The sequence below is a fragment of the Salmo salar genome, chromosome ssa02 (assembly GCF_905237065.1).
Source record: "Salmo salar chromosome ssa02, Ssal_v3.1, whole genome shotgun sequence".
NCBI lineage: Eukaryota > Metazoa > Chordata > Actinopteri > Salmoniformes > Salmonidae > Salmo > Salmo salar.
In genome coordinates this window covers 29125885-29147700 of record NC_059443.1, presented here as the reverse complement: position 1 = coordinate 29147700, position 21816 = coordinate 29125885, and the positions used below count along the sequence as shown (strand labels likewise).

Here is a 21816-nt window from a genome sequence, read left to right as displayed (position 1 = left end):
GGCTAAGGTGTATGTAAACTTCCGACTTCAACTGTATGTGTGGGGTATAGAGATACGGTAGTGATTAACAAATCCTGTTAAACACTAATATTTCACACAGAGTGAGCCCATGCTTGTGACTTAAGCAAATTTTACTCCTGAACTTATTTAGGCTTCCCAGAACTAAAGGGGTTAAATAGTTAATGACTCAAAACATTTCAGATTTTCATTCTTAATTTGTAAACATTTCTAAAAACATAATTCCACTTTGACATTATGCGGTATTGTGTGTAGGCCAATGACTCAAAATCTCAATTTAATCAATTTTTAATTCAGTTTGTAACACATCAAGGGGTGTAAATACTTTCTGAAGGCACTGTACTTCCAGCAGTCACACATAGGACTACTGCCTCCATGTAGTGTATGCACTGTTACCTCAAAGAAGCTCTGATAACAGGGACAGGACCAGTCTTCTAAAATCAGCTGCAGTCAGAGTCACTACTAGTCCCCCTTAGGAACTATAACAGGCTAGACAAGGTCTATTGTAAGGTTGTGTGTGTGTGTTTCATTCATAAGAATTAAGCAGATAAGTTCCATTAACACCATAATTGGTGTGGCTCAGTTGGTAGAGCATGGTGTTTGCAACGCCAGGGTTGTGGGTTCGATTCCCCCAAAAAATGAAAAAACAATTAAAATGTATGAAATGTATGCATTCACTACTGTAAGTCGCTCTGGATAAGAGCGTCTGCTAAATGACTAAAATGTAATAATTGAAGACAAAATCCCCAATATTCCAGCTGACAAGAGGCCTTGTGTAACAGATCATTTTATTTCTTTATTCTTCATTATTTTACAGTCCACATTAACCCATCAAAAGAGAGCCAGACAACAGCTCCATGAGTAACACAGAGAGGAGCTGTTGAGTCCAGCTTCACACACAGCCCTCTGTGGTCCATTGGGTTAAAGTAAACAGAACCACAACGGCGGCATGATACGGTAACCACCTAAACTAGAGAATTCTGGACAGAATACCACAGCAGTCCCTATAGCCTCTGTTTCAAAGCCAAAACAAAACAATTCCCAAATGGGGGAGAAATAAATCAACCTAAAACATAAAAATAATATCATCCAATCGTACAAACATGAGAAATATTAGAAAACTATACAATTTTTAATGTGCATGACAAAATGTAGCACTACAAACTGTTTCCATCTCACGTAAATATATATATAATATTTCCAAGTCCTAGGATCAATTAATATGGTACTCAAAATGTATACAGCATCTACAATTTTCAAAAACGTAACATGCCAAAAGTAAGGAGCCAGGTTTCAGGAGTGATGAGTTTTAAACTAAAAGAAAAGTAGAATGCTGGAATACTGTGCTTGTAGTCACACACAAACACTAATAAAGGCTCAGCAGTTCAGTATAGCCAGGTTGGGTTTCCTCCACCAATCAAGAGTTCATATAAAAAATAAAAAAAAGTTTAAATGTAAGGAGTTCTAAACAAAACATGTTCTGGATGCCGTTCTAAAGGTGAGGGGAACCAGAGGAGACAAACACATGACCAACAGAAGATCAGAATAAAGCAGCAACAGGTAAGTGTGCAAAGACTCAACCATAAGTACAACACTACTGCATCTCAGTCAGAAAACACATACTGCAATTAATAAATCACCCCTTCCAATAAGTAGGTATTTCTTTCCCCTATATACACATTTCTTACATGTATATATAATATACAAAGCACTCGAGTTCAACTGAGCATTTTCTATCAACGTCCAATAGCGTTAAGTCCAATGTAAGGTTAACCACCGTCAATTAAAGGAAAAGACTGCAGTAAAACAAATAAGTCACAACATAATAACTCATGGTGAGATGAAGGAAAAAACAACTACAAAAGAACTCTGAGAGCCTGTGTTTTTATTCACCTGGAGATTGTTAGACACTGCATCACACGACAGACGCTAGTCACTGAACCTAACCCGTCTGGTCCTGTACTGTGGCCTGCTGGCGGCGCTTCAATAAGGAGCACTCGCACAAGCAGAACACTCAACGTTACCCTAACGTTGTGTCAATCCTACCGTAACATTGTTACAGATAAGCATAAGCCTGGCTAAACACTATGCTGACTAATGCAGCAAGTTACATGCAGTGCTGCCCTACACAATGCATCTACATTACTGCGGTCAGTTCGATGCAACTGGTGACCTGATGTTATTCTAACGTTAATATTGCAGCCAGGGCCAAGGAGTCGAGAGAAGATGATAATGACAGTTTTTGACCATCTTTCTCTCAAATGAGCAGAAAGACATTTCAACGGAATAAATAAGATTAGCCATCTCCAGGTCAACCATAGTCCATTTCAACATTGAAGAGAGACCCCAGAGAAAGATGTGCAGCTGCTTTCCAACTTAAATAATATGTCACTGGAATACACACATCATTATCATCTTGACACAATGTACATCCTCCAACAAAAACAGTAGGCTGTCTGTAGCTTACCGTTCTCTCAGCTCTGGTCAAAGGGTACAAGTGAGGAAATGAGCTGATACAGTCACTAAACCTCTTCAGGACACTAGTTGGGATAGTTTTACTTGGACTATCTGGTGAAATCCAGAGAATCCTCAGTGAAATGCTTCATGTGTTCATATCTTTTGTTTTATTTTTGAAGACTGAAGAGGTAATTTCACATTTAAAAAGGAGATACGGAGGACGATTGAGACACCAGTGTCATAATAATAATAATAATGTATTATAATAATATCACAGGAAATAATGATTAAAAAAAAAATACATTTTAGGGAGTAAGACAAAATATCAGCCAACTCTTTCTTTCATATCCATACAGCTCCAGGAAGTCTCAAACACTAAGAATGAGCTGTCCTCAGTCAGTCAGTCTTTCAGTCAGGCTCTCTCGTGCTCGCTCTTTCCAGATAGGGTGGTGTGGCAGGGCAAGGCTAGCCTTGCAGGAGAGGAAGATTTGGAGAGAGAGGTGGAGCAGGTGGGTCCAGTGAGAGAGGAGAGATGGGGTAGTGTCATCAGTTCAGGTCTAAAACAGCCCTATGGAGACTGGACTCTCTGGGGTGATGGGGGGGTAGTAGTAGATACTCAGAGGGGTGAAGGTCAAAGGTCAGGGAGTGGTTAGAGCTGGAAGCCCTCCATGGGCCCATCCTGCTGCTGGAAGATGAACTGGCCTTGGTTCTGGTCCACCTGTGGGGCGATGCTAGCGTCCTCCTCCTCCACACCAAAGTAGTGCTCGATCAGGTCAAAAGCCTTCTGGTAGATCTCCTGATTCTCATGGCTCTGCAGGAACTCTATCTTGTCCAGACCTGCCGTGGACATTTTTACATTTAGCAGATATTATCCAGAGCGACTTACAGTCAGTGCATTCAATGAAGGTAGGTACGACATCCACACAGTCATCGCAAATACAACTTTCCTCAATAAAGCAGCCATCAGCTAAATCAGTGCTAGTAAGAAAAGCCAGTGGAAAAACTCGCACACAAATTAATATCAGGCCTTGGTGACTCAGATGCCAATACTGAGTCATAATCACTAACTAATGGCTGTTTACATTTGGCAGCACGTGTCCTTGCATCTCATTAGATAAGAACTACAGAGCACAGTATTCACTTCACAGCAACATCTCTACTGCCATCTAGTGGAACAGTGTGTGCATTCCACAGGCTAAGTGACTATCCATAGCCTAATGACATTTCTCCTCCCTGAAGAGTGCAATCGTTCCCTCTCCCTCCTTACGTCAGTGCATTCCTTATAAATCCACGCGACATTTGCTATTTCAGTGAGAAGGTGGAGAAACAGATTTGAGCGTACATCTAAGGATTGATTCCTGTCCCATTCTCATATGTTGTGTGTGTGTGTGTGTAAAACATACCATAGGCTTCCTCTATGAGGGCACAGTAAGGATTGATGCCGGTGCCATTCTGCTTGGCCTCCTGCTCTCCCAGTCTCAGGATGTTCTCCAAGCCATTCAGAGACACCTGCACTATCTTACTGTCCATCACTGTCAGCAGGTCACACATGGGCTTGATGGTGTTCAGACTAACCAGGTACCTACAGGGACAGCAAGATAGACAGTGTTAGATTGACACTTATTCACATTTGTTAATTTAGTTTAGCAGAGACACGGTTATACAGGCCTGCTACACTGGGACAAAACTTTTGCCGAGCATGAGACTACTCCCATTCACTTCAGGAATTCTTGGTGTAAGCAGCGAGTCTCCAAAATGATGCTCCGGTTCTATTTAAGAACTTGACGCGCGTTATTACCTGATCTGCTCAGGAGTGCCCCCAGAGGTAGCGTTGGTTATAGCCCACGCTGCTTCCTTTCTGGTGCGGAACTCTGCCTTCTGAAGAATCTCTATCAGCACTGGAAAGATGTTGGCATCTATCACCGTCTGACCATGACAGAGAGATAGAACAGTGAGATGACATTATACACACACACACACACCAATAGGTTGTTGTCAATAAAACATCACAATAAGGTGCAGAGTGTTCGATTTGCCTGCTGGGGGTAAAAGAGACCCCCAGCTCCTCTAAAACCATTGACAACTACATGCCGTTTGTAATATCTTAACCTCTTGAAGAGCATAGTTAGAACTACACAGTTCAGATTATTCCACATTTAGCTCTCAGAGTTAAACAGCAAGTAACCATGCTTGTCATGATCAGTAAACATCAATTGGTCATGTAATTTCAGATACTTGAGGGTAACCTCCCGATATCTCTCAAGACTGGCCACCATGAAGAGGATGATATTACAACCAAATAGTGAACATTTATTTAACAACCCCTTGAAAACAGCATGTAGTTGTCAATGATTCTAGCAGAGCTCGCGGTCTCCTTGCCCCCCAGCAGGAAAATTGAACGCTATGCACCTTGTTGTGACATTTTAGCGATAATGAAATACAGAGTGTACAAAACATTATGAACACCTGCTCTTTCCATGACAGACTGACCAGGTGAAAGCTATGATCCCTTATTGATGTTACTAGTTAAATCCACTTCAATCAGTGTAGATGAAAGGGAGGAGACAAGTTAAAGAAGGATTTTTAAGCCTTGAGCCCTGGATTGAGCATACGTGCCATTCAGAGGGTGAATGGGCAAGACAAAAGATTGAAGTTCCATTGAACAGGGTATGGTAGTAGGTGCCAGGCGCACCGGTTTGTGTCAACAACTGCAACACTGCTGGGTTTTTCACGCTGAACAGTTTCCCGTGTGTATCAAGAATGGTCCAACACCCAAAGGACATCCAGCCAACTTGACACAACCGTGTGAAGCAATGGAGTCAACATGGGCCAACATCCCTGTGGAACGCTTTCGACACCGTGTAGCGTGCATGCCCTGATGAATTACAGCTGTTCTGAGGGCAAAAGGGGGTGCAACTCAAAATTAGGAAGGTGTTTAATATTTTGTACACTCAGTGATAAAAAGCCTTCAGACAACTACTTAAAACACCGTGCTACCATCAAGCACGGTACACACACACACACACACACACACACACACACACACACACACACACACACACCTGGATCTGTGCTCTGTTCCCAGCTGTAATGTTAGACACAGTCCAGCAGGCCTCCTTCTTGATGGACTCCTTGGGACTGCTGAGCAGGTGTAATAGGCATGGCAACGCCGAGCAGTTCAGAATCACCTGGAACAATCCACACACAGAGTGAAGATTACACACCAGTTCACACACACAGCTAGGACCATGTGAAGGATCAAAACTCCACACACATCAGGGTGAAGAGAGACAAAGCCATTGGGAGGTAGCAAGAAAATAAAAACTAGTTCTACCTGAGTCTGAATGTCATCTCCTGTCACTATGTTTCCCACAGCACGCAGCGCAGGAGAGACCACCTTATAGTCACTGTGCCTGGGGAAGACCAAAAACACCAGTCAGTGTGCACCAACATCTCAATTTCTTGTGTGTGTGTGTGTGTGTCTAGTAGTACTTACATGAGTAGCTCCACCAGTCTGCGGCAGACCCCAGAGTCGATGACGGTCTGTATCTTGTCATTGGGTCCGTCAGACAGGTAGGAGAGGGCCCAGCAGGCATCAGCCAACACATCTGGGTCACTACTGAACAGCAGCCTGGACAGCACACTCAGACAGGGAGACACCTGGGGGAGGGGGAGAGAGAGAGAGCAAAGAAGAAAATAGCGAGGGGGAGGAAGAAAGACAGAAAGAGGGATAATGGTGAAAGGAGAACATTAAGTTTTGCTAAGAGAATGGCTTTGAGAGAAATTAGTCAAAATCCCAGAGCGGTTTGTGCATTTGACAGGAGAGATCTGTTGGAATGTTAGAACTGTCCTCTGATTGGGCAATGTGGGAATGGACCATATTACCTTGGTGAAGTCAGGAGGGGGGTTCTTCCCTCTACACAGGTTAGACAGAGCCCATACAGCATTCCTAGTTGTGGTAAGACGGTTGGATTTAGCCAGCAGCCTGCGGGGGTAGAGAACAGTTTTCAGTACACCTTGTTTCTCTGACCGCAATTAAACTGTTAAACCTGACTAATCTGATTATACAATGTATTAGGTAACTCTACTTCTCCTTGTTAAAACGACATGGGCCTACAGACTGATAAAACCAAGCTCGCACACACACGTACTGTTGTAGGGAGGGCAGAATGCCACAGTTGAGAACGTAGTCTCTGCACTCTGCGTTGTCCCCGGCGATGTTCCCCAGGGCCCACACGGCCTGAAATACACCAATCACTCGTCACCTCTAAACTAGCAGCCATGCATATTGCCATTCCATTGCAGCTATATTGCATGCAGCTAGGAGCCATATTATACAGTGCTGCAGCTAGGCTATATTTCCACACAAACATCAGCACCATATAGAGCTGGGCTTGGAGGGCCATAGCATATACTGCTACAACTATATAACCACACAGCTAGGACCATATCGGGCTGGGAATGCTTAGTATTTGGCTTTGTCCCGGGTAGAGAAGGGTAGAGAATCAGAATGCAGCCACAGCGTTTATATTTACGGAATGCAAACATAGTTGGTTTACTATTCAGATAGGATCTTCTTGGCGGGACAAATCCCATGACGGGACAAATCCCATGACATCTTATTCCCATTCCTGCTAGACATCCCTGTGACCCATGTGTTAGTGTCCCATCATGCTACAACTCCTCCCCAGGGCTTCAGACCCCCCCAGGCTGTTCAATCACCTGCTCCTGGACGTCCTCGTAGTCCGAGCTGAGCAGCTCGATGAAGATGGGCACGGCTCCCGTCTCGATAACCACCTTGGTGTGCAGAAAGGTCCCAGAGGCAATGTTGGTCAGGGCCCAGGCTGCCTCAAACTGTGTCACACACACATTTCACACCACGGTCACATGGTGAGCATAGTACAAGCCCTCATAGACAGATACACAGGCTGAAGAGTTATGATTGACTGAGTGTCATAAAGAGGGAGAGGAAAGTTCACTAGCTATGTCTTTTGGCAGGGAGCAATACAATGCAGATGGCATGCAGACTGACTAATGCCAACAGGATGTGATATAATATTACAGAATCTGACTTCATTTCATATATTCCAACAGCTTTCTGTTAGTGTCATTTTGTGTAGTGAATACATTTTACGATTTCTAACAGACCAAACCAAGAATTCCCAGCACATCCAACTAAGGGACAGACAGAGACCCAGCCACCTGACCCACCTGAAGAGTGCAGTTCTCACTCCTCTTGAGAAACTCCACAAACTTATTGACGACCCCTGGGGTGAGAATGACCTCATCGATGGGAGGGTTGGGCTCTGATGAGGAGATAGAAAAGAGAGCATGACAATGACATCCTACTACTAGCTTAAAAACATTGTGGTTCATGGCTGAAAACATGTGATACTGAATCATTCCAATATGGTGTTGAAGGAATAGCATCAGGTCCAACAAAGGCATTAATTGCAGACATTTGGCATGAGAAATCCATCTTTGTTGTTGAGAAAACATACCGTCCCAAACGGAACCCTATTCCCTATATAGTGGGTCCTGGTCAAAAGTAGTGCACTAAATAGGGAATTGGGTCCCAATGGAGACATCCTAGATAATACAGGTGGCTTGAGCCCTGCATTGGGGGTGTTATGAATTGCATGTTTCACACAGACCTTTGGAGAGTAACTTCCTGAATTTCTGTGTGGCGATCAGCTGCTGGTCTGGATCCTCGGAGAAGATCATCTGGATCATGTCTGGAGTTATGACACCTTCCTACAAACACACACAAGTCAACATACATAAAGACGTGAATGACTTACAAAACCATGTACTTTGACACTATACACACATTATGCAGAGCAAGCGATGTAGTGCTACACCTGACCGGTTTATCACATAAAGTGCACTTAGGTCTAATGACCGTCATCTAGTTTTAATCACAGATTGATTCGAAAACTAAAAACTCTTGTCTTTTTTTGGATACTCGAGAGCAAAGACTTAAGTAACCATGGGTTTCAGAATCTTCTGTTTCCCCCAAAATTATTTGCACTTATTTTATGGAGTAATGGCATTGTCTTTCAACAGGTAACTAGTCCTACGGTGCAGAGTGTAGACCATGAGAGCAAGACAATGGGACAATTGGAGTAATAGTCACTTACACCTGAGACTGGTGCAGTGGAGCTGATGTCGGGGTCCTGGATAGGGCATTCCAACATGGACTCGTCGCCCGAGGGCACACACACATTCCTCCTCTTGAACAGCTGGGGGAAGAGGGAGAGGTAAGTGTTAGTAGGACACTGACTCACTACAACACAAACAAACCAAAGACAACTATAACAGGTCAATAAAAAAATTACTCATATCTGGAGAAGATTTACCATTCAAAAGGCATTTGCATGGTCAAATTGGATGAGATTAGGGTTGTCTCCACAGAATGGAGAGTAGCTGATTCAGTGGTCCAGGCGTAAGAACTAGAAGCACCCTACCTGCTCTTCTCTCTTCTGTTTGCGGAGTTGGATCCCCTCCTCCTCTCTCCTCCGGCGCATCTCCTGTGGGTTCAGCGCTTTGTTCTTGTAACTCTTCATTCGTTCATTCCCTGGGCTTGCCATCTCGTCTGGGGAAATAAGGATAAACATAACATTATACTGAACGATCAAATATACAAACTTTTTAATTCACAGCAGCCACAACCAGCCAAACTTAACTGACTAGCTAGCTAATGTTGATGTTAACATAGGCGCTAATGGAAAATCAAATAAATTAAATCACTCTCGATGTGAATTTGGATTTGTTGGCCAAAAGAGGATTTGAACACAAACCCTGCCATGTGCATCTCCAAACGAAAACAGCAGTTGGGGTGACAGTTTGATAGCTGATTAAGACTGGTGATCAAAGTAACAATACCAACTGTTTCTCGCTCGCTGTCATCAGCTGTTAGTAATCTTTGTGTTAGCTAGTGAGTCAAAGAATGCCATTCCTGGCTCGCTAGATAAAGATGACAAGCGCATCAGCTAGCTAGCTAGCTAATGAATGTTAGCTAACATTAACCACGGTCTTGCTGACAGCGTCACATAGACATTGTTTGTTGTATTTTCTGGGGGAAATCAGTGGTCTTCCAGGCTGGATATCTCCAATCGCAAGAAACCGGTTTCCTCTCTAGCTAGTAGTACAGTACGGCCTAGCACAGTGGTTCCAAACCAGCGGTACTACCTAGTAGGACGCCTCGCCTGGGAGGGGTACTTGGCCTATCCACAGGGGGTACTTGAGAAGACTCACGAGACCTTAGGCTTACTGGTAAAATGCACATGATGGGGTACTTCAGGGGTACTCCAGGCAGAACAAAATTCAGTTGGTGGAACAGTAACCCAAAAAGGTTGGGAGCCACTGGCCTAGCACACAGCAACTAGTAGTAGCATGCTGGCTACCTCGCTAATACATTATTCGTGTTAATTAAATTACATTGTGTTCAAAAACCTACCGTATTCGTATCGTTAGCAAAATAATAATAATAATACTTAAAATCAACTGTAAAACCAATTATAATAGGCAATGGTAGCTAAAACTGCTATTAGACCCAAGTCACAGCTTTTTAAGATTGAACTTGCTAATAACACAGCTAGCGTTAGCAAGCTAGATAGCTAGCTAGCTCCTTCACACATCTCTCCTGTCCCCTCTTGTTTAGCAACCATCGTCATGCCAAGTTATCAGATAATTCGTGATAAAAAAGAAAACGACAATAAAAAAAGTTGTGACGATTGTATTGCACTTACCCATTTAAAATGAATAATGTCAGAAACGCCTAGGTGTAGCTAGGTATTATTATTTCCTTCACGCAAACTCCCGAGTCCAGCTGAGAGCAATATGGCGTCTTGTATCGCTTAAAATTTCCCAGTAACCCTCCTTGGATCAACAACCAGTGACGTCAAATCCATCAGCTCAGACTGAAGGAGGAGAAGCCAACTGGGCCAGTAAAGTGAAGTTGTTCGTTAGCGAGCATTGCTAAACTGGCATATGAATGAAAAGTGAAACCGAAACACATTTATTTTGAAAGTAGTCACGTAAGTCAAGCATTAGAACGGCATATCGTCCATATTCTTGAAATCGGTGAGTAACATGATGGTTAGCTAGCTAACAATCTCCGTGTTTTGAAGTCATGTTTTAGCCCATAGCCTGACATGTTGGCTAGACAAGTTCTGAATTAACTATGCTAGCTGAGTTAGAATTTGGCTAGCTATCTTGGCTGACAAAGATGGGAATTGCGTTGTTGCGTCTTGGCTGACAAAGGTGGGAATTGCGTTGTTTCGTTATTGGGTACATTTGGTGTACATTGGATTGACATCCTTCCTGTTAATTCCTATTTATTTACTGACAATTAATGCTAAAATAATTTATCTTCATATCAGTGTCCAGGTGAGCACCAGAAACAAGTGGCCATGCTGACGTGTGAGTTCTGTGGCGAGGAATTGGTGTTGGAGGAGGACATGAAGACCCATCTCCTCCTGAGCCACCCGGAGAACAACATGGGCTGCCCCCTCTGTTCCTGGTCCGGAGTCGCCTACGACAAACTCAGCTTCCACATCAATACCACACACAAAGAGAAACAGGACCATGATGGAGGAGGAGCAGAGGGTAGAGGTGGTCACAGGCCCAGCTCAAGTCCTACTCCCACTACCACCATAGTGGACAGTCACTGCAAACAAACCATTGGTTTGTCTAGGTCTGAGGGTTCTGAAGCAGGAGTAGCCAATGGGAACAGGTTTGACACCATTGGAGGGGGGGTCTCACCCAGGACATCCAACATCCAACTGGAGTCTGAGCAAATTACTGTAACCACCCCAGCTTTTAGTAGGGGGGAGTCCGGTGGAGGGCGAGCAGTGGCCATTGTTGAACCCCCCTCTTCAGTGTCTACAGGCTTTCTGAGATCAGCTCAGGACTCCAGTAGGCCTAGTAGCAGACACTGTAATGCTGAGGAGTCTGTGGGAGTGGGATCCGCAGAGCACACCAAAGTCAAACAGAAGCGTTTCTCCTCCCCACTTAAAGGTTTATTTTAGTGTGTCTGAAATGTGTTTGTTTATTCAACATGTTGTTACATCTTTACTGGTTTGTTGTACTGACTGACAGTTGGTTTTGTTGTACTGACTGACATTAGTTGGTTTTGTCGTACTGACTGACATTAGTTGGTTTTGTCGTACTGACTGACATTAGTTGGTTTTGTCGTACTGACTGACATTAGTTGGTTTTGTCGTACTGACTGACATTAGTTGGTTTTGTCGTACTGACTGACATTAGTTGGTTTTGTCGTACTGGGTTTGTCGTTAGCTGGTTGTTTATACTGACAGATATATATTGTCCTACTGACTGATTAGTTGGTTTGTCGTACTGGGTTTGTCGTACGGACTGTTGTTAGCTGGTTGTTTATACTGACAGATATGGTTTGTCGTACGGACTGATATTTGTCGTACTGACTGACATTAGTTGGTTTTGTCGTACTGACTGACATTAGTTGGTTTTGTCGTACTGACTGACATTTGTAGGTTTTGTCGTACTGTCTGATATTAGTTGTTTTTTTTGTATTTTGACTGATATGATTTTGTTTGTCATACTGACTATTAGTGGGATTGATTGTCTATTGATGAATTGTCAATGCATCCCATTAACAGTCCATGCTGTCTGGCACTCGCGGGCTCTGCCTCGCTTTAATCAGTCGTCGATTGCATCACTATTTTGTAAACCTCATCAGTCAGTACAAAAAACGGACTAATATTAGGCCTAGTTGGTTTGTTGTACCGAAGCGGAAGAGAGAGGCCCAACTCATCAGAAAATCTCTCCCTCCGTCAGGTGTTGTTTTCTGTTGTTTCGCCCACAAAGCAAGAGAGTGTTGAATTTAGCCAACAATAAAATGAATGGCTTATTTGCTACGTGAGGTTTATTTATAATAGATGTTTCGTTATGCTTAAGTTATGAGTGTACTGATATAAGTAGGACACATGACATCATTGTCACTTGAGAACACTATCTCGGAGATGGCAATGCATATTCATGGAGTGAGGCTAGGAGCATCTCTCTCCATTGAATACAGGCGGTTAACGTCACAACCCTCATCGAATATTCAAAAAGGATTACAATAATCCACCAATCCAAAGCAAAGATAGGCAGGAGCTAGTCAGTCTGCCTTGCCGCTTTGTGGACAACAACTCCCATCGTTAGGGCGGGGAGACATGTATCTTGTCAGTATATCCATAATCTTTGGTTGTACTGACTGATATCTGTTGGTTTGAGTAGAGTAGTACTTTATTGATCCTAACTTGGGAAATAGTTTTCACTCAGCATCACTAATAAATTACAAAGACAATGACAAACACATGATAAAAATGCATAATAAGACACCTAAGAAGGCACCTGCATGTTGATAGCCATAAAAGATGGAGACAAGTTTAACATAAATACTGTTGTCTATCCTACTGCTGGGAAACAAGCAATAACAACATTCCTATTAAGAAGGCACCATAAATGAGTCATTTACACTCGTTAAAAAGCCTCATGGCTGTGGGTTAAAATGGCCTTCTGAACTGCTCTGTGGAGCTTCTGGCCAGGATGAACCTGCTACCAAAGCTGCTCCTGTGCGGCATTCAAGTGCTGTGTGGAGTGGGTTGTAAAACTCCTCGCTATGGATTGAATTAGTCTTGTCATCATCCTGTGTCTCATTGTTATGTATTGTGTGTCTGTTGTCGTAGAGAAGCGGTTTTCCTGTCCTATGTGTACTCTGGTCTGCACCGACGCCTTCATCCTACAGGAACATGTTGAATTGCACTTGCTAGAAGAGAGCCCAGCTGAAGGTACAGTATCTACAGTTCAGAACATATAGACCACACAGTTCAGCACAGAACACACTGTGATTGTACAAACTCATGACAGTTTGAGTCTACACAGTTCAGCACAGACAGAACATGAGGCCCAATCCATTGTGTTAAGTCTCTGACTCCGACATAATCTGTATCTGTCTTTTCAGAGGCTGTCCTGGGGGCCACATCATCAACCGAGGCAGCATCATCCAGCAACAGCTCAGGTTCGTCTCATTCCTTTCATCATAGGAACAAATATAGTTCAACCAAACAAAGGAAGAAGCCTGCCTATGGCAGATCCACAGAGGTTGAGGCTCTCTCTCTGCCCATGTCTTACCGATATTCCCCCAAAAAGCAAAATGAACTTGCAAGAGAGGTTTTATCTCAACAAGAATAACTTGGATGAATAATGATTTAAATAAAAATGCCCTGTCGATATCCCTTTTAACCACTGAGTGTGTCCCTGACCTCGTCCTCAGGTGGGAAGAGTTATGAGTGTCCCCTGTGTTCTGTGGTGTGTGGAGACTGCTACTCCCTACAGGAACATGTGGAGCTGCATCTTGACTATGGCACAGCCACTAGTGCAGGTATGGCTTGATTTAAACAATCATATGTGATGGGAACACAGGTTTCATTGGGATTTTGTGTTTACACTTGTGGGAATTGTCCTATAGGGATAGGGCTAAATTGGAAGTGTATCTTAAGGAAGAAATATGAAAAGCAGATGAAAAACCATGGTAGCAATTGAAGGGGAAGAGTTTGGTCTACTAATTTCCCCATAATTGCCAAAGGTGAGGACACAACAGTTCACCTGACCCAAGACTGAATCCAAACATTACACTGTTGTTTGTATGTGCATTTTACATTTACTGTACTTTTTGCTGCATTTGTTAATAACAAAATCTGAAAATACTCTGGATACATTCAGTAACATGATAAGAATATTCCTGGAAAATGTGGGCATAGATGCAAGATCAGACAAAATAAATACGAGAGTTTGAGTGAGAGGACTAACTGGTGTCTCCTAGCGGTCACACACCTCTCCAAAGTGTGCACAGTTCCTAAGTCATTTCAATGAACTTTTGACTCAAAGAAAAGTCTTAAACTATAAGGTGCTTTTTTTTTTAGCTCTCCTAGCTGTGCTGTTGAGGACTAGAGCAAGCACACTTGTAGTTGTTTTGTTTGGAACACAGTCCTGCGTCCCCGCCATCACACAATTACTGTTGTTGTTTACACAATCCCAAAATTGTCCATTATAAAGCGCAGTCTGGGTCAGATGGGCATCATTTCAAAGCCTGTTATATTGCCAACATGACTAGCTAAGTTATAAAATACAATGTTACAGTGATAGGCTTTCACAATGCAATTCGGAGAACCAGATCATAATTTTGGTGCGCATAGAAATGAGTCCTGAGTGCATTCAGGTGCGTATGCCTTTGCAAATTTTCTTCACAATTAACAAACATGGGCTCATTTTGTTCAGAACAACACAGGACATTACGCCAAGTCATCTTGTACATCAAACATAGTGATCATAAGTGGTGACACTGTATATGACACAAGTTTTGTGATATGGAAGTGCACATTTGGACTCACGGGTGTTTGGCTTGTTTGTATGACATCAAAGCGAGATTTATTATAGTTCTCAACGTCTGATCTTTCAAAATACATGGAGTCCTTTTAATTTACAGCATTTCCCTCGCTCGGACAACAAAGCATTTGCAAAAGTTGCCCAATTAGCGGGAGGTATGGGCACAACTTCTTGTAGGGCGAGATGCTCAAGTTCAGAACTGCTGTCGGGCAAAACCCATACAGTGCTGTGAAGTGCAGGGCCAGAGCTCTGACGTCACGTATAGCATGTACTGTACAGCCAGTGCGTTCCAATTTACGCATTTATTAGTGCCCAACTCTGCTATTTTCTACCGGAATATGGGTACGAGTGTAAAGGGTTAATGAGAAATCTATTTAGTTCCCACTTATGCTTACAGCACGTTTTATTTCCTGCTTGGATGTAGCCATGTTATAACAACATTATGACTGTTATTATACCATAAACAGGGTCTCGGTAGAGAGAGAGAATGGTGTAGTACCCCATATTTGATTTGCACATGCACTCTATTGCCAGCCAACTCCTGAAGTTGCAATATAATGTGTCATTTGTCCTTTGTGATCGGTTTTGAACTATGAATTTCCCTCTGAGGACTATAAAGTTTGAACCGAACGGAACTTCTACTACCTGCTAGCTCATCCCGCTGAGCTCACACATGCAGCTGTCCTCACATCAGTTTTGTGTGTACAGGGTTGATTCCCATGGTGTATTCGAGAGAGGGAATTGTGACTGACGCTGTGTTGCTGTGTGGGTTGCAGTGAGCCCTGGCTCAGACCTGAGGCTGGCCAGACGGCTGCAGGAGGAGGAGAAGCAGAGGAGGAAGGAGCAGGAGGCCAAGCAGGAGGCAGAGGAGTTCAAGAAGCTGCAGGTTCTTATAAAGCACAACCATAATAAGCCTGGAGTAGTGGATTTGACCTTGCTGCATGATGCACAATATGACGCGTCTGTACTTTGTCACATGGCTTATGTAGGAAGTGTGTGGTTTATTTGTGTTTCTGCACGTCAACAAGATTTACAGTATACGTGTGTCTGCTTATGTATGCTGAGTGTGGTGGTGACCTCACCTGAACCCTTGCTCTGTGTGTGTGTGTTTAGAGGCAGTTTGGTGTGGATGGGAGGGGGGGCTACCGCAAACAGATGGAGAGGACCATGGAGAAAGCCGTGTCTCGAGGTGTCATGGTGCCTGCTGACTTCCACAACAAGAGAGCTGAGATGATGGAGGCTCTGGCCTCAGGGGTCGACGATGGCAGGACCAGAACGCAGGGTGTGTGTGTGAGATTCAATTTCTTCTCCGGATCTTGACTAACATAGCTCCCTCATTATTTACTATGTTTTCAAACTGAGTTGTTTAGATCACGTTATGTTTATACAGCTGTCTATCTACCACCTACATCAATGTTTTGCCTACGTTTTATTTAGCCTACAAGGTATGTATGTGATTAATAACTGTCTTCCTTCAATTGATAAAAACTAAATGCCAGCTCCACCTTAGCCCTCTCTTTCTCTCCGTCTTTGTCATTCTCTTTGTTTATTGTATTCCTCTCATTCTGTCAGGTGTGCTGGGTGCTCTGGATGCTTACTACCAGAGGGAGGCCAGAGACTGTGTCCATGTGTGGCTGAGTGCTGACACAGACCACTACTGCTCATCAGAGGGGGATAAGGGCTGGGGATGTGGCTACAGAAACTTCCAGATGCTCCTGTCTTCTCTGCAAAGAATGGCGCCCTATACTACCTGTCTCTCAGGTACACACAGACAGAAACACATATATCAAAACATCACATTCTACAATTGTTTACCATTCTTTCAAATCCAGTAGCTGTCTGGATTGCTTAATGAAACTGTTGAATGCAGCCCTCTCAAAAAGCCGTTTCACCATGTAATCTCCTAAACTAACTTTCTCTCTTAAATCTTCTATCATGGAATCTTTTCCTTGCCCCCCTCCCCTCTCTCTCTCTCCTTTCCCAGAGGGGTCAGTACCCAGCATCCCCCGGGTGCAGGTGTTGATAGAGGGGGCGTGGCGGGAGGGGTTAGACCCACAGGGCGCCACCCACTTTAACCAGCGACTACAGGGCACACGGGCCTGGATAGGAGCTACGGAGATCTACGCTCTCTGCACCTCCCTCAGAGTCAGGTTAGAGCCCAGAGAGTCACACACAGAATGATAACATACAACACGCATTAGAGCATAACACATTTGTGTAGCCAGCTATATTTGAATTAGATGCGTCTGAATGGACTCTCACACTAAGTATACAAAATAAAAAGAACACCTACTCTTTCCTTGACATGGACTGACCAGGTGAATCCAGGTGAAAACTATGATCCCTTATTGATGTCACTTGTTAAATTCACTTTAATCAGTGTATATGAAGGGGAGGAGACAGCTTAAAGAAGGATTTTCAAGCCTTGAGACAAGTGAGACATGGATTGTGTATGCGTGCCATTCAGAGGATGAATCTGCAAGACAGAAGATTTAAGTGACTTTGAACGGGGTATGGTAGTAGGTGCCAGGCGCACCGGTGTGTGTCAAGAACTGCAACGCTGCTGGGTTTTTCTTGCTCAACAGTTTCCTGTGTGTATCAAGAATGGTCCACTACCCAGACATTCAGCCGACTTGACACAACTATGGGAAGCGTTGGAGTTAACATGGACCAACATCCCTGTGGGGTGCTTTTGAAACCTTGTAGAGTCCATGCCCTGACAGATTGAAGCTGTTCTGAGGGCAAAAATGAGGGGGGGAGAGGGGGGGGCTCAATATTAGGTGTTCCTTATGGGCTTGGTATACTCAGTGTACACACACAGAGTCACTAGAATGTACATGGTTGAAAATGGAGTCTGTTCTCAGTCAGTTACCTCTATCCTGTGTCCCCACAGTGCCCGTGTTTTAGACTTCCACCAGCCCACGGGCCCAGGGGACACCCACCCCCGCCTCTTTGACTGGGTGAAGCAGTACTTCTCTCAGACTGCCACCAGAGGCGCCAGACTACTGCCCCGGGTGGTGCAGACCACACAGCCGCCCCTCTACCTCCAGCACCAAGGTAATCTTAACATGGGTTTAGTGGATTGGATGGATTAGCTGATGATGGTTTACTGATATCCAATGTAAAACTTGTTTATGGCGTGTCTATTTTATGTTTTCTTGTGTGTCGTTTAGTACTGAGCGATTAGTGTTTTTTGAGGTCGGTTGTGTTTTGGTTCGATCATTCAAAAATAATAACGGTTTTCGGTTTGGATATTTTTTACATTAAATGCACTATACATTTTGTGGGTTGAATACTGTAACAACACATAATAAAACAAAAGTCCCATGATTTTAGTGACTGCCCATTACTGCTTATCACTTATTCACATTTACTTTAATAGAATATTTCAGTTGTTGTGTATATTACATTTGTTTTATACAATGACTTTATTATTTCATTCCAAGTCATCATCTCATCTCTATAGAGCTGCTGCCTATGCTGTCTGCCAAAATCACTATTTTAGTAGTTCAAAGTAAATAAAGCATACTTTTATGACTGCTGAATACCAACTATCCAACACTTAGATCATGTATTTTCAGGTAGAGATACCTCTCAAAGCAACTGCTTTCTATCTCGCTCGATCACGCGTGCTCCACACAGACCGGACAAGTAGGCGGGTGCGCAATGGATTATAGTCATTGTAGTTAATTAACACATTTTCTGCACTAAAATATGTTGAAAAATGGCCTGTTGGAAGCTTCAACTCACTACTACATCACACAGTTTGGGCTTGATCTGATTTATCTCCAGAGAAACTGCACATCGAGCTCACAGAACAAAAACGAATGAAATGGAATTAAAATAATTGAATCTGTCGGTCATTTAGTTGATTAAAAACTGAAAAATAACTTAAATGTTGGTTAACCTGTTGGGGCTAGGGGGCAGTATTTTCACGGCTGGATAAAAAAACGTACCCGATTTAATCTGGTTACTAATCCTACCCAGTAACTAGAATATGCATATACTTATTATATATGGATAGAAAACACCCTAAAGTTTCTAAAACTGTTTGAATGGTGTCTGTGAGTATAACAGAACTCATTTGGCAGGCAAAACCCTGAGACAGATTCTGACAGGAAGTGGATACCTGATGTGTTGAATTACCTTTAAGCCTATGCCATTGAAACACACAGGGGCTTATTAATGTTTTGGCACTTCCTATTGCTTCCACTAGATGTCACCAGCCTTTACAAAGTGTTTTGAGTCTTCTACTGTGAGATCTGACCGAACAAGAGCCTTGGAACGGTGATGGCCGATTAGACTCTGGCGCGCGAGGTCATGTTGGGTACCCTCATTCCAATACGTTTTAAAAGAGAATGCATTCGTCCACCTTGAATATTATTCATGTTCTGGTTAAAAAAGGCACTAATGATTTATGCTATACAACGTTTGACATGTTTGAACGAACGTAAATATATTTTTTCCCCTCGTTCATGAAGTGAAGTCCGGCGGGCTTAGATCATGTGCTAACAACATGGAGCTTTTTGGACATAAATGATGAGATTTTTTTAACAAAACTACATTCGTTATGGACCTGGGATTCCTGGAAGTGACATCTGATGAAGAGAATCAAAGGTAATGGATTATTTACATAGTATTTTCGATTTTAGATCTCTCCAACATGGCGGTTAGTCTGTATCGCAAAGCGTATTTTTCTGGGCGCAGTGCTCAGATTATTGCAAAGTGTGATTTCCCAGTAAGGTTATTTTTAAATCTGGCAAGTCGATTGCGTTCAAGAGATGTAAATCTATAATTCTTTAATATAAATATGAACTTGATAGAACTAAAAAAACATAATGTCCTAGGAGTGTCATCTGATGGAGATTGTCAAAGGTTAGTGCATAACTTTAGCTGATTTTATGGTTTTGGTGACGCCTGTCTTTGAATTGACAAAACATTACACACAGCTATTGTCAATGTACTCTCCTAACATAATCTAACTTTATGCTTTCACCGTAAAACCTTTTTGAAATCGGACAACGTGGTTAGATTAAGGAGATGTTTATCTTTCAAACGGTGTAAGATAGTTGTATGTTTGAAAAATGTGAATTTTGACATTTATTTGGTTTCAAATTTGCCGCTCTTGAAATGCACCTGCTGTTGATAGGGTGCACCACGGGTGGCACGCTAGCGTCCCACATAGCCCCAAGAGGTTAATCGCTCAGTACTAGTGTGTTTGAGGGAGATTTGTTTGTTTCATCTGTGTGTACATCTGACGTCTACGTTATCTCTAAAGCCGTGTTCACATTGGCAGTTTGAAGTGACTCAAATCCTATTTATTTGCATATCCGATTCAAATCTGTTCTGTTTCTTGCAGTCGGAACTGCCAAAAAGCATATGGAGTCTGATATTTCAAACCACCTTCGTATGTGTTTTTAAAGTCAGATACAAATCTGATTTGTGTGAACGGTCAAATCAGATTTATTTGTCCTCAAGTGGTTTTTAGACTTATTTGGCATATCTTGTTGCTTGCTAGCTACTCCGTTGACAGTTTGACAAGAACATCTGGTAGTAACTTGCTTGTTAATTGTTTACAAACAAATGAGTGAATGTTCTAGAAAGCTAAACTGCTACCTAGCTAGCTAGTTGACTGCTGTGGCTAGCCAAAAGATTCCATTTGAAAGTTGGATCATCTTATCCTTTTGAGGCTTTTAGTGTTCTTACATTATGATTTTGAACATGCCAAGCAACTGGGGAAACATCCATGGCAGGGATTGTTATCACCTTAGCTTGCTACATAACTTCTGAGTGATAGGAAGCATGAGCACTACCACCAATCAGCCTACACCACTGTGCATACACCCATAGTTACTATGATAACTAGCGTAGCCATGTCAGCAAATGAATGCTGTCTGAACACACACATCTGATTTGGTCACTTGTAACATGCTGTTTTGAAAGTCAGTAGTCCAAAATGGATTTGAAAAACATAACTGATTTGGGCATTAAGACCTGCAGTGTGAACAAGGCTTTGTGTGTTTCCTCCATGTCTTCTATCGACATCCTCAGGCCATAGCCGCTCTATAGTAGGAGTGGAACAGAAGAAGAATGGCAGCCTGTGCCTGTTGCTCCTGGACCCTGGCTGTACACCAGGAGATGTGAGGAAACTGCTGAGCCAAGATGGCTCCACTGTTAGCAAAGCTGTCTACCGCATGAGGAAGTTCCCTGGCAACCTGAAACATAGGCAGTACCAGGTGGTGGCTGTAGAGGGCGTGCTCTCCCCCGTGGAGAAACAGGTGAGTCTGAGTGGCTCTTAACTGCATACATGTACAGTATTTGGTCGTCTGGATGGTGTTCCGTAGGGATAAAAACATTTGTAACAAAGTGAAACAGGGAGGTTGTACCTGAAATTCTCCAGTAAGAACACAGGTTTTGACATTAAAGTGTTTTGCTACGATGTGCCCTGAACTGGGAATCAACTATTCGATATTGATTTGTTTTTTTGTTTGTCAGACCCGCATTCTCAACTCAAGAACACTGCGAGCCGAGAGGATCCCTTGATGCTGGAATACAGTTTTGTAAATGTATAACTGCCAAAAACATTTCATGTTGAATTTTCTTTGACATTTTATTAAGGTAATAAATGATGTATTTTAACATTTGCCTTTTTCACTGTTCTGTTGAAATCCTCAACATATTCCTGTGTGTAGAATTGGGACCTTGTAGAAGGCGTAAGGACACACTCTGAGAATGGAACATGTATTCATATATTTATTGAACTACCAGAAATGACTGTAACCAAACATTATAGATTACTGGTAAATGACAAGGATTAACTGTAATATATATATATATATATATATATATATATATATATATACACATTACCATTCAAACATTTGGGGTCACTTAGAAATGTCCTTGTTTTTGAAAGAAAAGCAAATG

At 42.8% G+C, this 21816-nt stretch overlaps 2 protein-coding genes across 8 annotated transcripts; one reads left to right on the top strand and one right to left on the bottom strand.

Moving 5' to 3' along the window:
• Nucleotides 1-770: 770 nt before the first annotated feature.
• On the bottom strand, nucleotides 771-10456 carry ima5 (Importin subunit alpha-6). Of its 2 annotated transcripts, XM_014158332.2 has the most exons (14): nucleotides 10227-10456; nucleotides 8943-9070; nucleotides 8616-8717; nucleotides 8130-8229; nucleotides 7687-7781; nucleotides 7198-7329; nucleotides 6627-6715; nucleotides 6361-6460; nucleotides 5972-6135; nucleotides 5810-5888; nucleotides 5538-5663; nucleotides 4274-4401; nucleotides 3879-4057; nucleotides 771-3312 (listed from the first exon to the last, which is right to left on the bottom strand). In XM_014158332.2, exons 1-14 carry the CDS (start codon nucleotides 10228-10230, stop codon nucleotides 3125-3127), a joined length of 1614 nt encoding a protein of 537 aa, XP_014013807.1. In that variant the 5' UTR covers nucleotides 10231-10456; the 3' UTR covers nucleotides 771-3124.
• Nucleotides 8487-21528, top strand: zufsp (zinc finger containing ubiquitin peptidase 1). Of its 6 annotated transcripts, none has more exons than XM_045696200.1 (12): nucleotides 8487-8735; nucleotides 10860-11496; nucleotides 13191-13292; nucleotides 13466-13522; nucleotides 13778-13885; nucleotides 15666-15775; nucleotides 16003-16171; nucleotides 16462-16650; nucleotides 16874-17039; nucleotides 17783-17946; nucleotides 20941-21167; nucleotides 21385-21528. In XM_045696200.1, exons 2-12 carry the CDS (start codon nucleotides 10890-10892, stop codon nucleotides 21430-21432), a joined length of 1947 nt encoding a protein of 648 aa, XP_045552156.1. In that variant the 5' UTR covers nucleotides 8487-8735; nucleotides 10860-10889; the 3' UTR covers nucleotides 21433-21528.
• Nucleotides 21529-21816: the final 288 nt, after the last annotated feature.